Raw genomic sequence first — 21,796 nt, 5'->3', positions numbered from 1 at the left:
ACCAACTCACCATCAAGCTTTGGAAGAACCTTAATGTGCCTCAGCCTCAGACAAAATACTCACTTCCACCCTTGTTTCTGTCCACCTTTGTCAGTGTGCTTTCACAAGAGGTGAAATGAAGTGTGTTGAAAAAGGTTTGAAAGTTGTGTTGGCACAATTCTACACATTGTGTGTGTGTGTGTGTGTGTGTGTGTGTGTGTGTGTGTGTGTGTGTGTGTGTGTGTCATAACCAACTCCTTCCCTTATCCTTCCCCCAGAGTGGTGGTCTTGGTCCAGCTGTGGCGGTAGTCATGGCGACCCCAGGCTACACAGAAGAGCTCCAGCCGGCCCCCCAGCCCAACGCTGTCACCATAGCAACGCAATCAGCCACGCCCTCCCGCTCCACGCCAACCCAGTTCAACCAGTCAGTGTCCATTGTCTCCACAACCGGACAGGACAAACTTCCTGCTCAAGCCACGCCCACCAAGGCCCAGAAGACAGTGGTTCTGGCCACGCCTTCTCAGACTCAGTTTGTTACCGCGGAGATCCAGAGTTCTGCCGTTCAGCAGAGTAACGGACAGAGTTCCACACCACAGTACATCGTAGTGACCGTTACAGGTGTGGCATTCTCACTCTCTCACTCTCTCAGGTGAGAGTAGCTGACATGATGAAACATGTCTTCTACCATAGCCACACTTTCCTCTCCTGACGACTGTTACCATGGTTATCTACCAGACCTGTAGGACAAGCTCTCTGAGGTCCAGGTTGGTTAATGGTTGGTCTGTTCTCTGAGGTCCAGGTTGGTTAATGGTTGGTCTGTTCTCTGAGGTCCAGGTTGGTTAATGGTTGGTCTGTTCTCTGAGGTCCAGGTTGGTTAATGGTTGGTCTGTTCTCTGAGGTCCAGGTTGGTTAATGGTTGGTCTGTTCTCTGAGGTCCAGGTTGGTTAATGGTTGGTCTGTTCTCTGAGGTCCAGGTTGGCTAATGGTTGGTTTACTAACCCAGTGGAAACCTAAAAACACCATTGTAATTTAACCTGCATTAGGCCATTTAGCAGCCACTTTTATTCAAAGTAACTGACAACAGAGACATTTTAGTGGCCGCAGCGGGATTTGAACCCACAACCCTTGCCAACTGGTCCACACAGGACTACCGTTACCTGGGCTGTAGGAGGGAAATACTGGCATGTGGCTAACCTTTCTACTACTCATCTCGGAAACTCAGAACAACCATCTTGCTTAATTACATACAGTGAGGGGAAAAAAGTATTTGATCCCCTGCTGATTTTGTACATTTGCCCACTGACAAAGAAATGATCAGTCTATAATTTTAATGGTAGGTTTATTTGAACAGTGAGAGACAGAATAACAACAAAAAAATCCAGAAAAATGCATGTCAGAAATGTTATGAATTGATTTGCATTTTAATGCGGGAAATAAGTATTTGACCCCCTCTCAATCAGAAAGATTTCTGTCTCCCAGGTGTCTTTTATACAGGTAACGAGCTGAGATTAGGAGCACACTCTTAAAGGGAGTGCTTCTAACCGCAGCTTGTTACCTGTATAAAAGACACCTGTCCACAGAAGCAATCAATCAATTCGATTCCAAACTCTCCACCATGGCCAAGACCAAAGAGCTCTCCAAGGATGTCAGGGACACTGATTGTAGACCTACACAAGGCTGGAATGAGCTACAAGACCATCGCCAAGCAGCTTGGTGAGAAGGTGACAACAGTTGGTGCGATTATTCGCAAATGGAAGAAACACAAAAGAACTGTCAATCTTCCTCGGCCTGGGGCTCCATGCAAGATCTCACCTCGTGGAGTTGCAATGATCATGAGAACGGTGAGGAATCTTGTCAATGATCTCAAGGCAGCTGGGACCATAGTCACCAAGAAAACAATTGGTAACACACTACGCCGTGAAGGACTGAAATCCTGTAGTGCACGCAAGGTCCCCCCTGCTCAAGAAAGCACATATACATGCCCGTCTGAAGTTTGCCAATGAACATCTGAATGACTCAGAGGACAACTGGGTGAAAGTGTTGTGGTCAGATGAGACCAAAATGGAGGTCTTTGGCATCAACTCAACTCGCCGTGTTTGGAGGAGGAATGCTGCCTTTGACCCCAAGAACACCATCCCCACCGTCAAACATGGAGGTGGAAACATTATGCTTTGGGGGTGTTTTTCTGCTAAGGGGACAGGACAACTTCACCGCATCAAAGGGATGATGGACGGGGCCATGTACCATCAAATCTTGGGTGAGAACCTCCTTCCCTCAGCCAGGGCATTGAAAATGGGTCGTGGATGGGTATTCCAGCATGACAATGACCCAAAACACACGGCCAAGGCAACAAAGGAGTGGCTCAAGAAGAAGCACATTAAGGTCCTGGAGTGGCCTAGCCAGTCTCCAGACCTTAATCCCATAGAAAATCTGTGGAGGGAGCTGAAGGTTCGAGTTGCCAAACGTCAGCCTCGAAACCTTAATGACTTGGAGAAGATCTGCAAAGAGGAGTGGGACAAAATCCCTCCTGAGATGTGTGCAAACCTGGTGGCCAACTACAAGAAACGTCTGACCTCTGTGATTGCCAACAAGGGTTTTGCCACCAAGTACTAAGTCATGTTTTGCAGAGGGGTCAAATACTTATTTCCCTCATTAAAATGCTAATCATTTTATAACATTTTTGACATGCGTTTTCTGGATTTTTTTGTTGTTATTCTGTCTCTCACTGTTCAAATAAACCTACCATTTAAAATAATAGCCTGTTTGTTTCTTTGTCAGTGGGCAAACGTACAAAATCAGCAGGGGATCAAATACTTTTTTCCCTCACTGTAGATGCTGGATTAAGTTCTGTCCACGAGATAATTCTACTACCTACCATTAGTAGGCCTGCACGCTACCCAACAGTGTTTGGTACAGATATACACAGGACGCTTGTATACGATTAAAATAATAATCCTAATTTAAAAACACAATTCCACCACATGTGGATATACACTGTATTTAAAATCATTGAGGACAACTCTGTAACGTTTTAACAATGTATTTCCATTGTAGTCCCAAAGTGTACTGTAAAGTTGCCAGACTAGTTGACCAGCCATACTGTGTGTTGTGTAGTTTATTTGCATGGTGTCTATTAGTAGATTAGCAGCAGCAGCTAACCTGTCAGCCTGGCAGGGTATTAGTATCAGGTAACACTAGTGTAGCCTGGCCTGCTCCACTCACACCACACACACACACACACACACACACACACACTGGAACTAGAGACAGATCTCTGTCTGTCTGTCTGTCTGTCTGTCTGTCTGTCTGTCTGTCTGTCTGTCTGTCTGTCTGTCTGTCTGTCTGTCTGTCTGTCTGTCTGTCTGTCTGTCTCTGTCTGTCTCTGTCTGTCTGTCTGTCTGTCTGTTCAATTCAATTTAAGGGGTTTTATTACCATAGGAAACATATGTTAACATTGCCAAAGCAAGTGAAGTAGATCATTTACAAAAGTGAAATAAACAATAAAAATGGATGGATCACCATATTATATGAACAGTAATAAAACACAAAAGTCAACATCTATCTCTGTCCATCCTCCCTCTCTTCCCTCCACCCCTCCCTCTCTTCCCTCCACCCCTCCCTCTCTTCCCTCCACCCTCCCTCTCTTCCCTCCCTCTCTTCCCTCCACCCTCCCTCACTTCCCTCCCTCTCTTCCCTCCTCTCTTCCCTCCACCCCTCCCTCTCTTCCCTCCACCCCTCCCTCTCTTCCCTCCACCCCTCCCTCTCTTCCCTCCACCCCTCCCTCTCTTCCCTCCACCCCTCCCTCTCTTCCCTCCACCCTCCCTCACTTCCCTCCCTCTCTTCCCTCCTCTCTTCCCTCCACCCCTCCCTCTCTTCCCTCCACCCCTCCCTCTCTTCCCTCCACCCCTCCCTCTCTTCCCTCCTCTCTTCCCTCCACCCCTCCCTCTCTTCCCTCCACCCCTCCCTCTCTTCCCTCCACCCCTCCCTCTATCTCCTCACCTGATACCTGTGTTTATATGATGGGGAGATTGTTCCCTCCATCTAGGGAGATTAGCTGTCCAAGGCCTCCCTCTGCCTGCCTCATATATAAGGATGGAGAGATGGCCAGTCCTCTGTCCTCTCTCCATCTCTCTGTCCGTCTGTCCTAGGAGCTATGTTCTACAGTAACTGCTGTTATAGTTTGGAGACAGAGTATCGTGAGTACTGCTTTATTATGTGGATGTTGTTGATGATTTGATATTTGATGAAGTTGTAGACATAATCTCATGTTGTTTATCTTCCTCCCATCTGTCCTCTCTTCCTCCGTCCTCTTCCCCCTGCTATTCTATCTTTCTCCATCTTTATCTCTCTTCCCCCTGCTATTCTCTTTCTCTCTCTTCCTCCTGCTTCTCTTTATCTTTCTCTCTCTTCCTCTCTTCCTCCTGCTTCTCTTTATCGTTCTCTCTCTTCCTTCGTCCTCTCTTCCTCCTGCTACTCTTTATCATTCTCTCTCTTCCTCTCTTCCTCCTGCTACTCTTTATCATTCTCTCTTCCTCCTGCTACTCTTTATCATTCTCTCTCTTCCTCCTGCTACTCTTTATCATTCTCTCTCTTCCTCTCTTCCTCCTGCTACTCTTTATCATTCTCTCTCTTCCTCTCTTCCTCCTGCTACTCTTTATCATTCTCTCTTCCTCCTGCTTCTCTTTATCTTTCTCTCTTCCTCCGTCCTCTCTTCCTCCTGCTTCTCTTTATCTTTCTCTCTTCCTCCGTCCTCTCTTCCTCCTGCTTCTCTTTATCTTTCTCTCTTCCTCCGTCCTCTCTTCCTCCTGCTTCTCTTTATCTTTCTCTCTTCCTCCGTCCTCTCTTCCTCCTGCTTCTCTTTATCTTTCTCTCTTCCTCCGTCCTCTCTTCCTCCTGCTATCTTTCTCTCTCTATTCCCTTTTACTGTTTTCCACCGATTCTCTCTCTCTCTCTCTCGTCTCTCCCTCTCTGTGTCTGTGTCTCTCTCTCCTTCTCTCTCTCCATAGAGGGCTCTCTCCATTCTAGTGACAGTGTATCAGACTCCAGTCCTCCAGTAGTAGTGGTTCAGACAGGGGTCCCCACCCAGGTAGTACAGCAGACCACCCAACAGGTACGCTACAGACACACACCTGCACGTACACACACATACACACACACCTGCACGTACACACACCTGCACGTACACACACATAGACACACACCTGCACGTACACACACATACACACACACACCAGACACACACCTGCACGTACACACACATACACACACACCAGACACACACCTGCTCGTACACACACATACACACACACACCAGACACACACCTGCACGTACACACACATACACACACACCTGCACGTACACACACACCAGACACACACCTGCACGTACACACACATACACACACACCAGACACACACCTGCACGTACACACACATACACACACACCTGACGCACACCAGACACACACCTGACGCACACCAGACACACAGAGGGCGAGTGGTTCAGACATTGTCTCCAACAGCCAAGAGTGGAAGACAGCACAATGTCAACAAGCTATAGTCTATACACATCACACAGGGGGTAATACAACACACACACACACACACACACACACACACACACACACACACACACACACACACACACAGCACTGTAGCATTTGAGACAGTATCAGTAAGAATCAGTAACAGATGTAACGTTGCCCCACCTACAGAGCCTGCATGAGAGAGAGAGAGAGAGAGATCCCTCATTCCATCTCCAAAAGCAGCCCTTCCCTCCTCCCTTCCCTCTGTCTTGTTCCACCTCATGATGCTCTACGCGTCAGCTGCAACACTCAGAGTAGGGGAGGGAGAGAGGGAGAGGGAAGGGAGGAGGGATACAGGAGGGGAGGGAGGGAGGGAGATGGGGAGGAGAGAAGAGTGATGGGGCGACGGTTTCTGAAAGAGAAGGAGAGCGAGGGGGAGAGAGAGAGGGAAGGGAGGAGGGGATACAGGAGGGGAGGGAGATAGTTGGGGAGGAGAGTGATGGGGCGAAGGTTTCTGAAAGAGAGGGAGGGAGAGAGTGATAGAGGAGAGAGTGATAGAGGAGAGAGTGATAGAGAAGTTAATATGAATTCTCCGGAGACTATTAAATGAATGAGTGAGTTGTTTCTCTCTGTAGGTGCAGCAGCAGCATGTTTACTCCAGTCAGGTTCAGTATGTGGAGGGAGAGGACTCTTCTTACACCACCTCTACCATGTGAGTGGTACACACACACACACACCCTTCATACCATGGAGACATGTTCTATATATCGTGTTTTACAGATTTGTATTATTTTCTCTCTCCTTCCCATCTCTTCTTCTCTCCCTCTGTCTCTCCCTCCTTCTGTCTCTCCTTCTGTCTCTCCCTCCAGTCGTTCTGGCAGCTACCCGTACTCCGACTCCCCCCTCTACTCCCAGACCCCTCCCTCTTCCTCCTCTTCCTACTACGAATCCACGCCCACCTCGGGGTCACAGGTCACTAACTCCGTGACTTCACAGTCAGTCTCCGTCACCGCGGCAACGGGAGGAGGTGGGAGTGGTTACGTCATCCAGGGCGGGTACGTATTGGGAGGTGGGGGCAGCGGAGGAGTAAACTACTCCAGTCACAACACAAGAGCAGCCCCTGCCACAGTGAGTAGGGGGCGGTGTGTGTGTGTGTGTGTGTGTGTGTGTGTGTCTCTGTGTGTGTGTGTCTCTGTGTGTGTGTGTGTGTGTAAATAGTAACACCACTCTTGTTTGTGCATGTTGATTTGGACAAATCCCTCTAGTCTTCAGCTATCTTCTCTCTCTCTCTCCTCTCTCCCTCCCCTCCCTCCCTCCCTCTCTCTCTCCCCTCCCTCCCTCCCTCCTCCAGGTACAGTGGCTGCTAGATAACTACGAGGGTGCAGAGGGGGTCAGTCTGCCTCGCTGTACCCTCTACTGCCACTACCTCTTACACTGTCAGGAACACAAACTAGAAGCTGTCAACGCTGCCTCCTTCGGCAAGCTCATCAGATCTGTCTTCATGGGGCTGAGGACCAGACGCCTGGGGACACGGTATGTACACTATATAACACACACGTCTATATCACACACACTATAACACACACGTCTATATCACACACACTATATAACACACACTATATAACACACACGTCTATATCACACACACGTCTATATCACACACACTATATAACACACACGTCTATATCACACACACTATATAACACACACTATAGATACACACACGTCTATACAACACTATAGATACACACACGTCTATACAACACACACTATAGATACACACACGTCTATAGATACACACACGTCTACAGTTGAAGTCAAAAGTTTACATACACCTTAGCCAAATACATTTAAACTCAAGTTTTTCACAATTCCTGACATTTAATCCTAGTAAAAAATCCCTGTTTTAGGTCAGTTAGGATCACCACTTTATTTTAAGAATGTGAAATGTCAGAATAATAGTAGAGAGAACAATTTATTTCAGCTTTTATTTCTTTCATCACATTCCCAGTGGGTCAGAAGTTTACATACAATCAATTAGTATTTGGTAGCATTGCCTTTAAATTGTTTAACTTGGGTCAAACATGTCGGGTAGCTTTTTCACAAGCTTCCCACAATAAGTTGGGTGAATTTTGGCCCATTCCTCCTGACAGAGCTGGTGTAACTGAGTCAGGTTTGTAGGCCTCCTTGCTCGCACACGCTTTTTCAGTTCTGCCCACAAATGTTCTATAGGATTGAGGTCAGGGCTTTGTGATGGCCACTCCACTACCTTGACTTTGTTGTCCTTAAGCCATTTTGCCACAACTTTGGAAGTATGCATGGGGTCATTGTCCATTTGGAAGACTAATTTGCGACCAAGCTTTAACTTCCTGACTGATGTCTTGAGATGTTGCTTCAAAATATCCACGTAATTTCCCTTCCTCATGAAGCCATCTATTTTGTGAAGTGCACCAGTCCCTCCTGCAGCAAAGCACCCCCACCCCCGTGCTTCACGGTTGGGATGGTGTTCTTCGGCTTGCAAGCCTCCCACTTTTTCCTCCAAACATAACGATGGTCATTATGGCCAAACAGTTATATTTTTGTTTCATCAGACCAGAGGACATTTCTGCAAACCGTAGTCTGGCTTTTTTATGGTGGTTTTGGAGCAGTGGCTTCTTCCTTGCTGAGCGGCCTTTCAGGTTATGTCGATATAGGACTTGTTTTACTGTGGATATAGATACTTTTGTACCTGTTTCCTCCAGCATCTTCACAAGGTCCTTTGCTGTTGTTCTGGGATTGATTTGCACTTTTCACACCTAAGTACATTCATCTCTAGGAGACAGAACGTGTCTCCTTCCTGAGTGGTATGACGGCTGCGTGGTCCCATGGTGTTTATACTTGCGTACTATTGTTTGTACAGATGAACGTGGTACCTTCAGGCGTTTGGAAATTGCAAGCCTGGATGAACCAGGCTTGTGGAGGTCTACAATTTTCTTTCTGAGGTCTTGGCTGATTTCCTTTGATGTTCCCATGATGTCAAGCAAAGAGGCACTGAGTTTGAGGGTAGGCCTTGAAATACATCCATATGTACACCTCCAATTGACTCAAATGATGTCAATTAGCCTATCAGAAGCTTCTAAAGCCATGATGTCATTTTCTGGAATTTTCCAAGGTGTTTAAAGGCACAGTCAACTTAGTGTATGTATACTTCTGACCCACTGGAATTGTGATACAGTGAATTATAAGTGAAATAATCTGTCTGGAAACAATTGTTGGAAAAATGACTTGTGTCATGTACAAAGTAGATGTCCTAACCGACATGCCAAAACTATAGTTTGTTAACAGTCAACCTACCTCAATCTACCTACCTCATCCCCATATTGTTTTTATTTACTTTTCTGCTCTTTTGCACACCAGTATCACTACTTGCACATCATCATCTGCTCATCTATCATTCCAGTGTTAATTTGCTGAATTGTAATTACTTCACTACTATGGTCTATTTATTGCCTTACCTCCTCACACCATTTGCACACACTGAATATAGACTTTCTATTTTTCTATTGTGTTATTGACTGTACGCTTGTTTATTCCATGTGTAACTCTGTGTTGTTGTTTGTGTCGCACTGCTTTGCTTTATCTTGGCCAGGTCGCAGTTGTAAATGAGAACTTGTTCTCAACTAGCTTACCTGGTGAAATAAAGGTGAAATAAATAAAATATGAAAAAAGAACAAGAAATTTGTGGAGTGGTTGAAAAAGGCGTTTTAATGACTCCAACATAAGTGGATGTAAACTTCCCACTTCAACTGTATATAACACACACCGTCTGTATAACACACCTGTTCCATAGTGGCAGCTGCTGTAATTGTCATGTAATAATAAGGTGACTGTGTTCTCAGAGGGAACTCTAAGTACCACTACTATGGTCTTCGTATCAAGGCCACCTCCTCTCTGCTCCGTCTGATAGACGACCACCAGCACCTAGCCTTGAGACAGCAACCCTTCTCTCAGAAACACAGGTAGGGGGTGTCCTGTGTCTTCCAGTCTCTCTCTCTCTCTCTCTCTTTTGTCTCTCTCTTTTGACAGCTGTTCTGTCCAATAGGATAAAGCCGGTTCTGAAGGTGGAGGGCATGTCCAATGGGATGTCTCTGGGGGCGGGGCAGCAGCAGGGGGCAGGGCTCAGTGACATCTCAGCTCAGGTGCAACAATACCAGCAGTTCCTGGGTGAGTGGACAGGGACTAGGTGCACACACACACACACACACACACACACACACACACACACACACACACACACACACACACACACACACACACAGACAGACAGACACATGCAGACACACAGAGCGGAATAGCCTATCATCTGTCAGACAGCTTGAGAGCAGCTCCTCAAAAAGATGGTACTGGAGTGAAACGTGCTGTTGGAAGCCCAGCCAATGGTACTGGAGTGAAACGTGCTGTTGGAAGCCCAGCCAATGGTACTGGAGTGAAACGTGCTGTTGGAAGCCCAGCCATTGGTACTGGAGTGAAACGTGCTGTTGGAAGCCCAGCCATTGGTACTGGAGTGAAACGTGCTGTTGGAAGCCCAGCCAATGGTACTGGAGTGAAACGTGCTGTTGGAAGCCCAGCCAATGGTACTGGAGTGAAACGTGCTGTTGGAAGCCCAGCCAATGGTACTGGAGTGAAACGTGCTGTTGGAAGCCCAGCCATTGGTACTGGAGTGAAACGTGCTGTTGGAAGCCCAGCCATTGGTACTGGAGTGAAACGTGCTGGTGGAAGCCCAGCCAATGGTACTGGAGTGAAACGTGCTGTTGGAAGCCCAGCCATCGGTACTGGAGTGAAACGTGCTGTTGGAAGCCCAGGCAATGGTACTGGAGTGAAACGTGCTGTTGGAAGCCCAGCCATTGGTACTGGAGTGAAACGTGCTGTTGGAAGCCCAGCCATTGGTACTGGAGTGAAACGTGCTGTTGGAAGCCCAGCCATTGGTACTGGAGTGAAACGTGCTGTTGGAAGCCCAGCCAATGGTACTGGAGTGAAACGTGCTGTTGGAAGCCCAGCCAATGGTACTGGAGTGAAACGTGCTGTTGGAAGCCCAGCCAATGGTACTGGAGTGAAACGTGCTGTTGGAAGCCCAGCCATTGGTACTGGAGTGAAACGTGCTGTTGGAAGCCCAGCCATTGGTACTGGAGTGAAACGTGCTGTTGGAAGCCCAGCCAATGGTACTGGAGTGAAACGTGCTGTTGGAAGCCCAGCCAATGGTACTGGAGTGAAACGTGCTGTTGGAAGCCCAGCCAATGGTACTGGAGTGAAACGTGCTGTTGGAAGCCCAGCCATTGGTACTGGAGTGAAACATTTACATTTACATTTTAGTCATTTAGCAGACGCTCTTATCCAGAGCGACTTACAAATTGGTGCATTCACCTATAATATCCAGTGGAACAACCACTTTACAATAGTGTATCTAAATCTTTTAAGGGGGGGGGTTAGAAGGATTACTTTATCCTATCCCAGGTATTCCTTGAAGAGGTGGGGTTTCAGGTGTCTCCGGAAGGTGGTGATTGACTCCGCTGTCCTGGCGTCGTGAGGGGAGCTTGTTCCACCATTGGGGTGCCAGAGCAGCGAACAGTTTTGACTGGGCTGAGCTGGAACTGTGCTTCATCAGAGGTAGGGAGGCGAGCAGGCCAGAGGTGGATGAACGGAGTGCCCTTGTTTGGGTGTAGGGCCTGATCAGAGCCTGAAGGTACGGAGGTGCCGTTCCCCTCACAGCTCCGTAGGCAAGCACCATGGTCTTGTAGCGGATGCGAGCTTCGACTGGAAGCCAGTGGAGAGAGCGGAGGAGCGGGTGACGTGAGAGAACTTGGGAAGGTTGAACACCAGACGGGCTGCGGCGTTCTGGATGAGTTGTAGGGGTTTAATGGCACAGGCAGGGAGCCCAGCCAACAGCGAGTTGCAATAATCCAGACGGGAGATGACAAGTGCCTGGATTAGGACCTGCGCCGCTTCCTGTGTGAGGCAGGGTCGTACTCTGCGAATGTTGTAGAGCATGAACCTACAGGATCGGGTCACCGCCTTGATGTTGGTGGAGAACGACAGGGTGTTGTCCAGGGTCACGCCAAGGCTCTTAGCACTCTGGGAGGAGGACACAAGGGAGTTGTCAACCGTGATGGCGAGATCATGGAACGGGCAGTCCTTCCCGGGAGGAAGAGCAGCTCCGTCTTGCCGAGGTTCAGCTTGAGGTGGTGATCCGTCATCCACACTGATATGTCTGCCAGACATGCAGAGATGCGATTCGCCACCTGGTTGTCAGAAGGGGGAAAGGAGAAGATTAATTGTGTGTCATCTGCATAGCAATGATATGAGAGACCATGTGAGGATATGACAGAGCCAAGTGACTTGGTGTATAGCGAGAATAGGAGTGGGCCAAGAACAGAGCCCTGGGGGACACCAGTGGTGAGAGCACGTGGTGCGGAGACAGATTCTCGCCACGCAACCTGGTAGGAGCGACCTGTCAGGTAGGACGCAATCCAAGCGTGCGCGGTGCCGGAGATGCCCAACTCGGAGAGGGTGGAGAGGAGGATCTGATGGTTCACGGTATCAAAGGCAGCAGATAGGTCTAGAAGGATGAGAGCAGAGGAGAGAGAGTTAGCTTTAGCAGTGCGGAGAGCCTCCGTGACACAGAGAAGAGCAGTCTCAGTTGAATGCCCAGTCTTGAAACCTGACTGATTAGGATCAAGAAGGTCATTCTGAGAGAGATAGCAAGAGAGCTGGCCAAGGACGGCGCGTTCAAGAGTTTTGGAGAGAAAGGAAAGAAGGGATACTGGTCTGTCGTTGTTGACATCGGAGGGATCGAGTGTAGGTTTTTTCAGAAGGGGTGCAACTCTCGCTCTCTTGAAGACGGAAGGGACGTAGCCAGCGGTCAAGGATGCGTTGATGAGCGAGGTGAGGTAGGGGAGAAGGTCTCCGGAAATGGTCTGGAGAAGAGAGGAGGGGATAGGGTCAAGTGGGCAGGTTGTTGGGCGGCCGGCCGTCACGACGCGAGATTTCATCTGGAGAGAGAGGGGAGAAAGAGGTCAAAGCACAGGGTAGGGCAGTGTGAGCAGGACCAGCAGTGTCGTTTGACTTAGCAAACGAGGATCGGATGTCGTCAACCTTCTTTTCAAAATGGTTGACGAAGTCATCCGCAGAGAGGGAGGAGGGGGGAGGGGGAGGAGGATTCAGGAGGGAGGAGAAGGTAGCAAAGAGCTTCCTAGGGTTAGAGGCAGATGCTTGGAGTTTAGAGTGGTAGAAAGTGGCTTTAGCAGCAGAGACAGAAGAGGAAAATGTAGAGAGGAGGGAGTGAAAGGATGCCAGGTCCGCAGGGAGGCGAGTTTTCCTCCATTTCCGCTCGGCTGCCCGGAGCCCTGTTCTGTGAGCTCGCAGTGAGTCGTCGAGCCACGGAGCAGGAGGGGAGGACCGAGCCGGCCTGGAGGATAGGGGACAGAGGAAATCAAAGGATGCAGAGAGGGAGGAGAGGAGGGTTGAGGAGGCAGAATCAGGAGATAGGTTGGAGAAGGTTTGAGCAGAGGGAAGAGATGATAGGATGGAAGAGGAGAGAGTAGCGGGAGAGAGAGCGAAGGTTGGGACGGCGCAATACCATCCGAGTAGGGGGAGAGTGAGAAGTGTTGGATGAGAGCGAGAGGGAAAAGGATACAAGGTAGTGGTCGGAGACTTGGAGGGGAGTTGCAATGAGATTAGTGGAAGAACAGCATCTAGTAAAGATGAGGTCAAGCGTATTGCCTGCCTTGTGAGTAGGGGGGAAGGTGAGAGGGTGAGGTCGAAAGAGGAGAGGAGTGGAAAGAAGGAGGCAGAGAGGAATGAGTCGAAGGTAGACGTGGGGAGGTTAAAGTCACCCAGAACTGTGAGAGGTGAGCCATCCTCAGGAAAGGAACTTATCAAGGCGTCAAGCTCATTGATGAACTCTCCAAGGGAACCTGGAGGGCGATAAATGATAAGGATGTTAAGCTTGAAAGGGCTGGTAACTGTGACAGCATGGAATTCAAATGAGGAGATAGACAGATGGGTCAGGGGAGAAAGAGAGAATGTCCACTTGGGAGAGATGAGGATTCCAGTGCCACCACCCCGCTGGCTCGATGCTCTAGGGGTATGCGAGAACACGTAGTCAGACGAGGAGAGAGCAGTAGGAGTAGCAGTGTTATCTGTGGTGATCCATGTTTCCGTCAGCGCCAGGAAGTCTAGGGACTGGAGGGTAGAATAGGCTGAGATGAACTCAGCCTTGTTGGCCGCAGACCGGCAGTTCCAGAGGCTGCCGGAGACCTGGAACTCCACGTGGGTCGTGCGCGCTGGGACCACCAGGTTAGAGTGGCAGCGGCCACGCGGTGTGGAGCGTTTGTATGGCCTGTGCAGAGGAGAGAGAACAGGGATAGGCAGACACATAGTAGACAAGCTACAGAAGAGGCTACGCTAATGCAAATGAGATTGGAGTGACAAGTGGACTACACGTCTCGAATGTTCAGGAAGTTAAGCTTACGTTGCAAAAATGTTATTGACTAAAATGATACAGTACTGCTGGCTGGTGGAGTAGGCTAGCTAGCAGTGGCTGCGTTGTTGACTTTGAACGTGTAGCTGGCTAGGTAACCTCGGTAGTTTCAGTACTACACCTTGTCATGATACAAAGCAACTTTGTAGCTAGCTAGCTAACATAACACTAATCAAGACGTTCCTTGTAGTGTATTAGTTTCAACAATGCTGCTCGTCGGTAATAGTTGGCTAGGTTAGGAAAAATGGCGTCGCGGGGGACGGAAATAGCTGGCTAGCTAACCTCGATGGCTGGCTAGCTAACAATTATCAATTAACAATTATCAAGCTATGACAAAGACAACTAGGTAGCTAGCTAGGTAACACTGCACTAGTCAAATCGTTCCGTTGTAAAGTATTAGTAACTACAGCGCTGCTAGTCGGTAACGGTTGGCTAGCTGGCAGTGGGTTAATGATGACTAGGTGTGTTGAGTAAGTCTGGCGCCGCGTCGCGGCTGGCTAGCACACCTCGATAATACTCAAACTCAAACTACACAATTATCTTAGATACAGAGACAGCAAAGACAACTATGTAGCTGGCTAACTAACACTAACACCACACTAATCAAGTCGTTGCGTTGTAATGCAATAGTTTCTGCGGTGCTGTTGGAAGCCCAGCCAATGGTACTGGAGTGAAACGTGCTGTTGGAAGCCCAGCCAATGTGCAACACAACCATTCTAAATGCAGTTGGGTGTTAACAGTTTTGATGGCCCCGATAGTAATTAAAGTGTGTCTCCCATTCGCCATTCGAGTGCCTGGGCTTTAGTCAACGCTAGGCAGGCTGTCAGCACGTCACACACCACTTTGCACTAGAATTGTTTGAAACCTGAATGTTTTACTTTACTTCAAACAACTTACTTCAGAGTAGCCTTGTCAAAATGAATCTATAGAAATGTGGAGGCAATTATTTTATAAAGACTTCCTGATGCCGTTAACCAGCATTTCTCTCCTGTTCTATTGGTTTTCACACCAACTTTCTTCCGTTGCCCAGAAGTCAAACCCACCATCCTAGTCATATTATCATCCACCCTAGTCGTATTATCATCCATCCTAGTCGTATTATCATCCATCCTAGTCATATTAATATCCATCCTAGTCGTATTATCATCCATCCTAGTCGTATTATCATCCATCCTAGTCGTATTATCATCCATCCTAGTCGTATTATCATCCACCCTAGTCATATTATCATCCATCCTAGTCATATTAATATCCATCCTAGTCATATTAATATCCATCCTAGTCATATTAATATCCATCCTAGTCGTATTATCATCCATCCTAGTCGTATTATCATCCATCCTAATCGTATTATCATCCACCCTAGTCGTATTATCATCCACCCTAGTCGTATTATCATCCACCCTAGTCGTATTATCATCCACCCTAGTCGTATTATCATCCACCCTAGTCGTATTATCATCCACCCTAGTCGTATTATCATCCACCCTAGTCAACCCATCCTAGTCATATTATCATCCATCCTAGTCATATTATTGTCCATCCTAGTCATATTATCATCCATCCCATCCTAGTCATATTATCATCCATCCTTGTCATCCCATCCTAGTCATATTATCATCCATCCTAGTCGTATTAACATCCATCCTTGTCATCCCATCCTAGTCATATTATCATCCATCCTAGTCATATTATCGTCCATCCTAGTCATATTATCATCCATCCTTGTCATCCCATCCTAGTCATATTATCATCCATCCTAGTCGTATTAACATCCATCCTTGTCATCCCATCCTAGTCATATTATCATCCATCCTAGTCGTATTATCATCCATCCTAGTCATATTATCATCCATCCTAGTCATATTATCATCCACCCTAGTCATATTATCGATCCTAGTCATATTATCATCCATCCTAGTCGTATTATCATCCATCCTAGTCGTATTATCATCCACCCTAGTCATATTATCATCCATCCTAGTCGTATTATCATCCATCCTAGTCGTATTATCATCCATCCTAGTCGTATTATCATCCACCCTAGTCAACCCATCCTAGTCATATTAATATCCATCCTAGTCGTATTATCATCCATCCTAGTCGTATTATCATCCATCCTAATCGTATTATCATCCACCCTAGTCGTATTATCATCCACCCTAGTCGTATTATCATCCACCCTAGTCGTATTATGATCCACCCTAGTCGTATTATCATCCACCCTAGTCGTATTATCATCCACCCTAGTCGTATTATCATCCACCCTAGTCGTATTATCATCCACCCTAGTCGTATTATCATCCACCCTAGTCAACCCATCCTAGTCATATTAATATCCATCCTAGTCATATTATCATCCATCCTAGTCATATTATCATCCATCCTAGTCATATTATTGTCCATCCTAGTCATATTATCATCCATCCCATCCTAGTCATATTATCATCCATCCTTGTCATCCCATCCTAGTCATATTATCATCCATCCTAGTCGTATTAACATCCATCCTTGTCATCCCATCCTAGTCATATTATCATCCATCCTAGTCATATTATCGTCCATCCTAGTCATATTATCATCCATCCTTGTCATCCCATCCTAGTCATATTATCATCCATCCTAGTCGTATTAACATCCATCCTTGTCATCCCATCCTAGTCATATTATCATCCATCCTAGTCGTATTATCATCCATCCTAGTCATATTATCATCCATCCTAGTCATATTATCATCCACCCTAGTCATATTATCCATCCTAGTCATATTATCATCCATCCTAGTCGTATTATCATCCATCCTAGTCGTATTATCATCCACCCTAGTCATATTATCATCCATCCTAGTCATATTATCATCCATCCTAGTCGTATTATCATCCATCCTAGTCGTATTATCATCCACCCTAGTCGTATTATCATCCACCCTAGTCGTATTATCATCCACCCTAGTCGTATTATCATCCACCCTAGTCGTATTATCATCCACCCTAGTCGTATTATCATCCATCCTAGTCGTATTATCATCCATCCTAGTCGTATTATCATCCACCCTAGTCGTATTATCATCCACCCTAGTCGTATTATCATCCACCCTAGTCGTATTATCATCCATCCTAGTCGTATTATCATCCACCCTAGTCGTATTATCATCCACCCTAGTCGTATTATCATCCATCCTAGTCGTATTATCATCCATCCTAGTCGTATTATCATCCATCCTAGTCGTATTATCATCCATCCTAGTCGTATTATCATCCATCCTAGTCGTATTATCATCCATCCTAGTCGTATTATCATCCATCCTAGTCATATTATCATCCATCCTAGTCATATTATCATCGATCCCATCCTAGTCATATTATCATCCATCCTTGTCATCCCATCCTAGTCATATTATCATCCATCCTAGTCATGTTATCATCCATCCTAGTCGTATTAACATCCATCCTTGTCATCCCATCCTAGTCATATTATCATCCATCCTAGTCATAATATCGTCCATCCTAGTCATATTATCATCCATCCTTGTCATCCCATCCTAGTCATATTATCATCCATCCTAGTCGTATTATCATCCATCCTAGTCGTATTATCATCCATCCTAGTCGTATTATCATCCATCCTAGTCATATTATCATCCATCCTAGTCATATTATCATCCATCCTAGTCATATTATCATCCATCCTAGTCATATTATCATCCATCCTAGTCATATTATCATCCATCCTTGTCGTATTATCATCCATCCTAGTCGTATTATCATCCATCCTAGTCATATTATCATCCATCCTTGTCATCCCATCCTATTCGTATTATCATCCATCCTAGTCGTATTATCATCCATCCTAGTCATATTATCATCCATTCTAGTCGTATTATCATCCCTCCTAGTCATATTATCATCCATCCCATCCTAGTCATATTATCATCCATCCTAGTCGTATTATCATCCACCCTAGTCGTATTATCATCCATCCTAGTCATATTATCATCCATCCTAGTCGTATTATCATCCATCCTAGTCGTATTATCATCCATCCTAGTCGTATTATCATCCATCCTAGTCGTATTATCATCCATCCTAGTCAACCCATCCTAGTCGTATTATCATCCATCCTAGTCATATTATCATCCATCCTAGTCGTATTATCATCCACCCTAGTCATATTATCATCCATCCTAGTCATATTATCATCCATCCTAGTCGTATTATCATCCATCCTAGTCGTATTATCATCCATCCTAGTCGTATTATCATCCATCCTAGTCGTATTATCATCCACCCTAGTCGTATTATCATCCACCCTAGTCGTATTATCATCCACCCTAGTCGTATTATCATCCACCCTAGTCGTATTATCATCCACCCTAGTCGTATTATCATCCACCCTAGTCGTATTATCATCCATCCTAGTCGTATTATCATCCATCCTAGTCAACCCATCCTAGTCGTATTATCATCCATCCTAGTCGTATTATCATCCATCCTAGTCGTATTATCATCCATCCTAGTCGTATTATCATCCATCCTAGTCATGTTATCATCCATCCTAGTCATATTATCATCCATCCTTGTCATCCCATCCTAGTCATATTATCATCCATCCTAGTCGTATTATCATCCATCCTAGTCGTATTATCATCCATCCTAGTCATATTATCATCCATCCTAGTCATATTATCATCCATCCTAGTCATATTATCATCCACCCTAGTCATATTATCATCCATCCTAGTCATATTATCATCCATCCTAGTCATATTATCATCCATCCTAGTCATATTATCATCCATCCTTGTCGTATTATCATCCATCCTAGTCGTATTATCATCCATCCTAGTCGTATTATCATCCATCCTAGTCATATTATCATCCATCCTTGTCATCCCATCCTATTCGTATTATCATCCATCCTAGTCGTATTATCATCCATCCTAGTCATATTATCATCCATTCTAGTCGTATTATCATCCCTCCTAGTCATATTATCATCCATCCCATCCTAGTCATATTATCATCCATCCTAGTCGTATTATCATCCACCCTAGTCGTATTATCATCCATCCTAGTCATATTATCATCCATCCTAGTCGTATTATCATCCATCCTAGTCGTATTATCATCCATCCTAGTCGTATTATCATCCATCCTAGTCGTTTTATCATCCATCCTAGTCAACCCATCCTAGTCGTATTATCATCCATCCTAGTCATATTATCATCCATCCTAGTCGTATTATCATCCACCCTAGTCATATTATCATCCATCCTAGTCATATTATCATCCATCCTAGTCGTATTATCATCCATCCTAGTCGTATTATCATCCATCCTAGTCGTATTATCATCCACCCTAGTCGTATTATCATCCACCCTAGTCGGTATTATCATCCACCCTAGTCGTATTATCATCCACCCTAGTCGTATTATCATCCACCCTAGTCGTATTATCATCCACCCTAGTCGTATTATCATCCACCCTAGTCGTATTATCATCCACCCTAGTCGTATTATCATCCATCCTAGTCGTATTATCATCCATCCTAGTCGTATTATCATCCACCCTAGTCGTATTATCATCCATCCTAGTCGTATTATCATCCATCCTAGTCGTATTATCATCCATCCTAGTCGTATTATCATCCATCCTAGTCGTATTATCATCCATCCTAGTCATATTATCATCCATCCTAGTCGTATTATCATCCATCCTAGTCATATTATCATCGATCCCATCCTAGTCATATTATCATCCATCCTTGTCATCCCATCCTAGTCATATTATCATCCATCCTAGTCATGTTATCATCCATCCTAGTCGTATTAACATCCATCCTTGTCATCCCATCCTAGTCATATTATCATCCATCCTAGTCATAATATCGTCCATCCTAGTCATATTATCATCCATCCTTGTCATCCCATCCTAGTCATATTATCATCCATCCTAGTCGTATTAACATCCATCCTTGTCATCCCATCCTAGTCATATTATCATCCATCCTAGTCGTATTATCATCCATCCTAGTCGTATTATCATCCATCCTAGTCATATTATCATCCATCCTAGTCATATTATCATCCATCCTAGTCATATTATCATCCACCCTAGTCATATTATCATCCATCCTACTCATATTATCATCCATCCTAGTCATATTATCATCCATCCTTGTCGTATTATCATCCATCCTAGTCGTATTATCATCCATCCTAGTCGTATTAACATCCATCCTTGTCATCCCATCCTAGTCATATTATCATCCATCCTAGTCATAATATCGTCCATCCTAGTCATATTATCATCCATCCTTGTCATCCCATCCTAGTCGTATTAACATCCATCCTTGTCATCCCATCCTAGTCGTATTAACATCCATCCTTGTCATCCCATCCTAGTCATATTATCATCCATCCTAGTCATATTATCATCCATCCTAGTCATATTATCATCCATCCTTGTCGTATTATCATCCATCCTAGTCATATTATCATCCATCCTAGTCGTATTATCATCCATCCTAGTCGTATTATCATCCATCCTAGTCATATTATCATCGATCCCATCCTAGTCATATTATCATCCATCCTTGTCATCCCATCCTAGTCATATTATCATCCATCCTAGTCATGTTATCATCCATCCTAGTCGTATTAACATCCATCCTTGTCATCCCATCCTAGTCATATTATCATCCATCCTAGTCATAATATCGTCCATCCTAGTCATATTATCATCCATCCTTGTCATCCCATCCTAGTCATATTATCATCCATCCTAGTCGTATTATCATCCATCCTAGTCGTATTATCATCCATCCTAGTCGTATTATCATCCATCCTAGTCATATTATCATCCATCCTAGTCATATTATCATCCATCCTAGTCGTATTATCATCCATCCTAGTCATATTATCATCCATCCTAGTCATATTATCATCCATCCTTGTCGTATTATCATCCATCCTAGTCGTATTATCATCCATCCTAGTCATATTATCATCCATCCTTGTCATCCCATCCTATTCGGTATTATCATCCATCCTAGTCGTATTATCATCCATCCTAGTCATATTATCATCCATTCTAGTCGTATTATCATCCCTCCTAGTCATATTATCATCCATCCCATCCTAGTCATATTATCATCCATCCTAGTCGTATTATCATCCACCCTAGTCGTATTATCATCCATCCTAGTCATATTATCATCCATCCTAGTCGTATTATCATCCATCCTAGTCGTATTATCATCCATCCTAGTCGTATTATCATCCATCCTAGTCGTATTATCATCCATCCTAGTCAACCCATCCTAGTCGTATTATCATCCATCCTAGTCATATTATCATCCATCCTAGTCGTATTATCATCCACCCTAGTCATATTATCATCCATCCTAGTCATATTATCATCCATCCTAGTCGTATTATCATCCATCCTAGTCGTATTATCATCCATCCTAGTCGGTATTATCATCCATCCTAGTCGTATTATCATCCACCCTAGTCGTATTATCATCCACCCTAGTCGGTATTATCATCCACCCTAGTCGTATTATCATCCACCCTAGTCGTATTATCATCCACCCTAGTCGTATTATCATCCACCCTAGTCGTATTATCATCCATCCTAGTCGTATTATCATCCATCCTAGTCAACCCATCCTAGTCGTATTATCATCCATCCTAGTCGTGTTATCATCCATCCTAGTCGTATTATCATCCATCCTAGTCGTATTATCATCCATCCTAGTCATGTTATCATCCATC

General features: G+C 45.3%; 1 protein-coding gene across 1 annotated transcript in view; it reads left to right on the top strand.

The window, feature by feature from the left end:
• Positions 1-21,796, top strand: part of LOC106596942 (MHC class II regulatory factor RFX1) — a 60,591-nt gene that overhangs the window by 1,186 nt on the left and 37,609 nt on the right. The window contains exons 2-8 of the mRNA XM_045690813.1: positions 258-597; positions 4,986-5,089; positions 6,140-6,216; positions 6,374-6,632; positions 6,856-7,037; positions 9,383-9,502; positions 9,586-9,707. Coding sequence (XP_045546769.1) covers positions 291-597; positions 4,986-5,089; positions 6,140-6,216; positions 6,374-6,632; positions 6,856-7,037; positions 9,383-9,502; positions 9,586-9,707 — 1,171 coding nt within the window. The 5' untranslated portion in view covers positions 258-290. The remainder of the gene's footprint in view (positions 1-257; positions 598-4,985; positions 5,090-6,139; positions 6,217-6,373; positions 6,633-6,855; positions 7,038-9,382; positions 9,503-9,585; positions 9,708-21,796) is intronic.

Source organism: Salmo salar, chromosome ssa12 (genome assembly GCF_905237065.1).
Source record: "Salmo salar chromosome ssa12, Ssal_v3.1, whole genome shotgun sequence".
NCBI lineage: Eukaryota > Metazoa > Chordata > Actinopteri > Salmoniformes > Salmonidae > Salmo > Salmo salar.
Note: the sequence above shows the minus strand (reverse complement) of the source record. Positions and strands in the feature narration are given on the sequence as shown.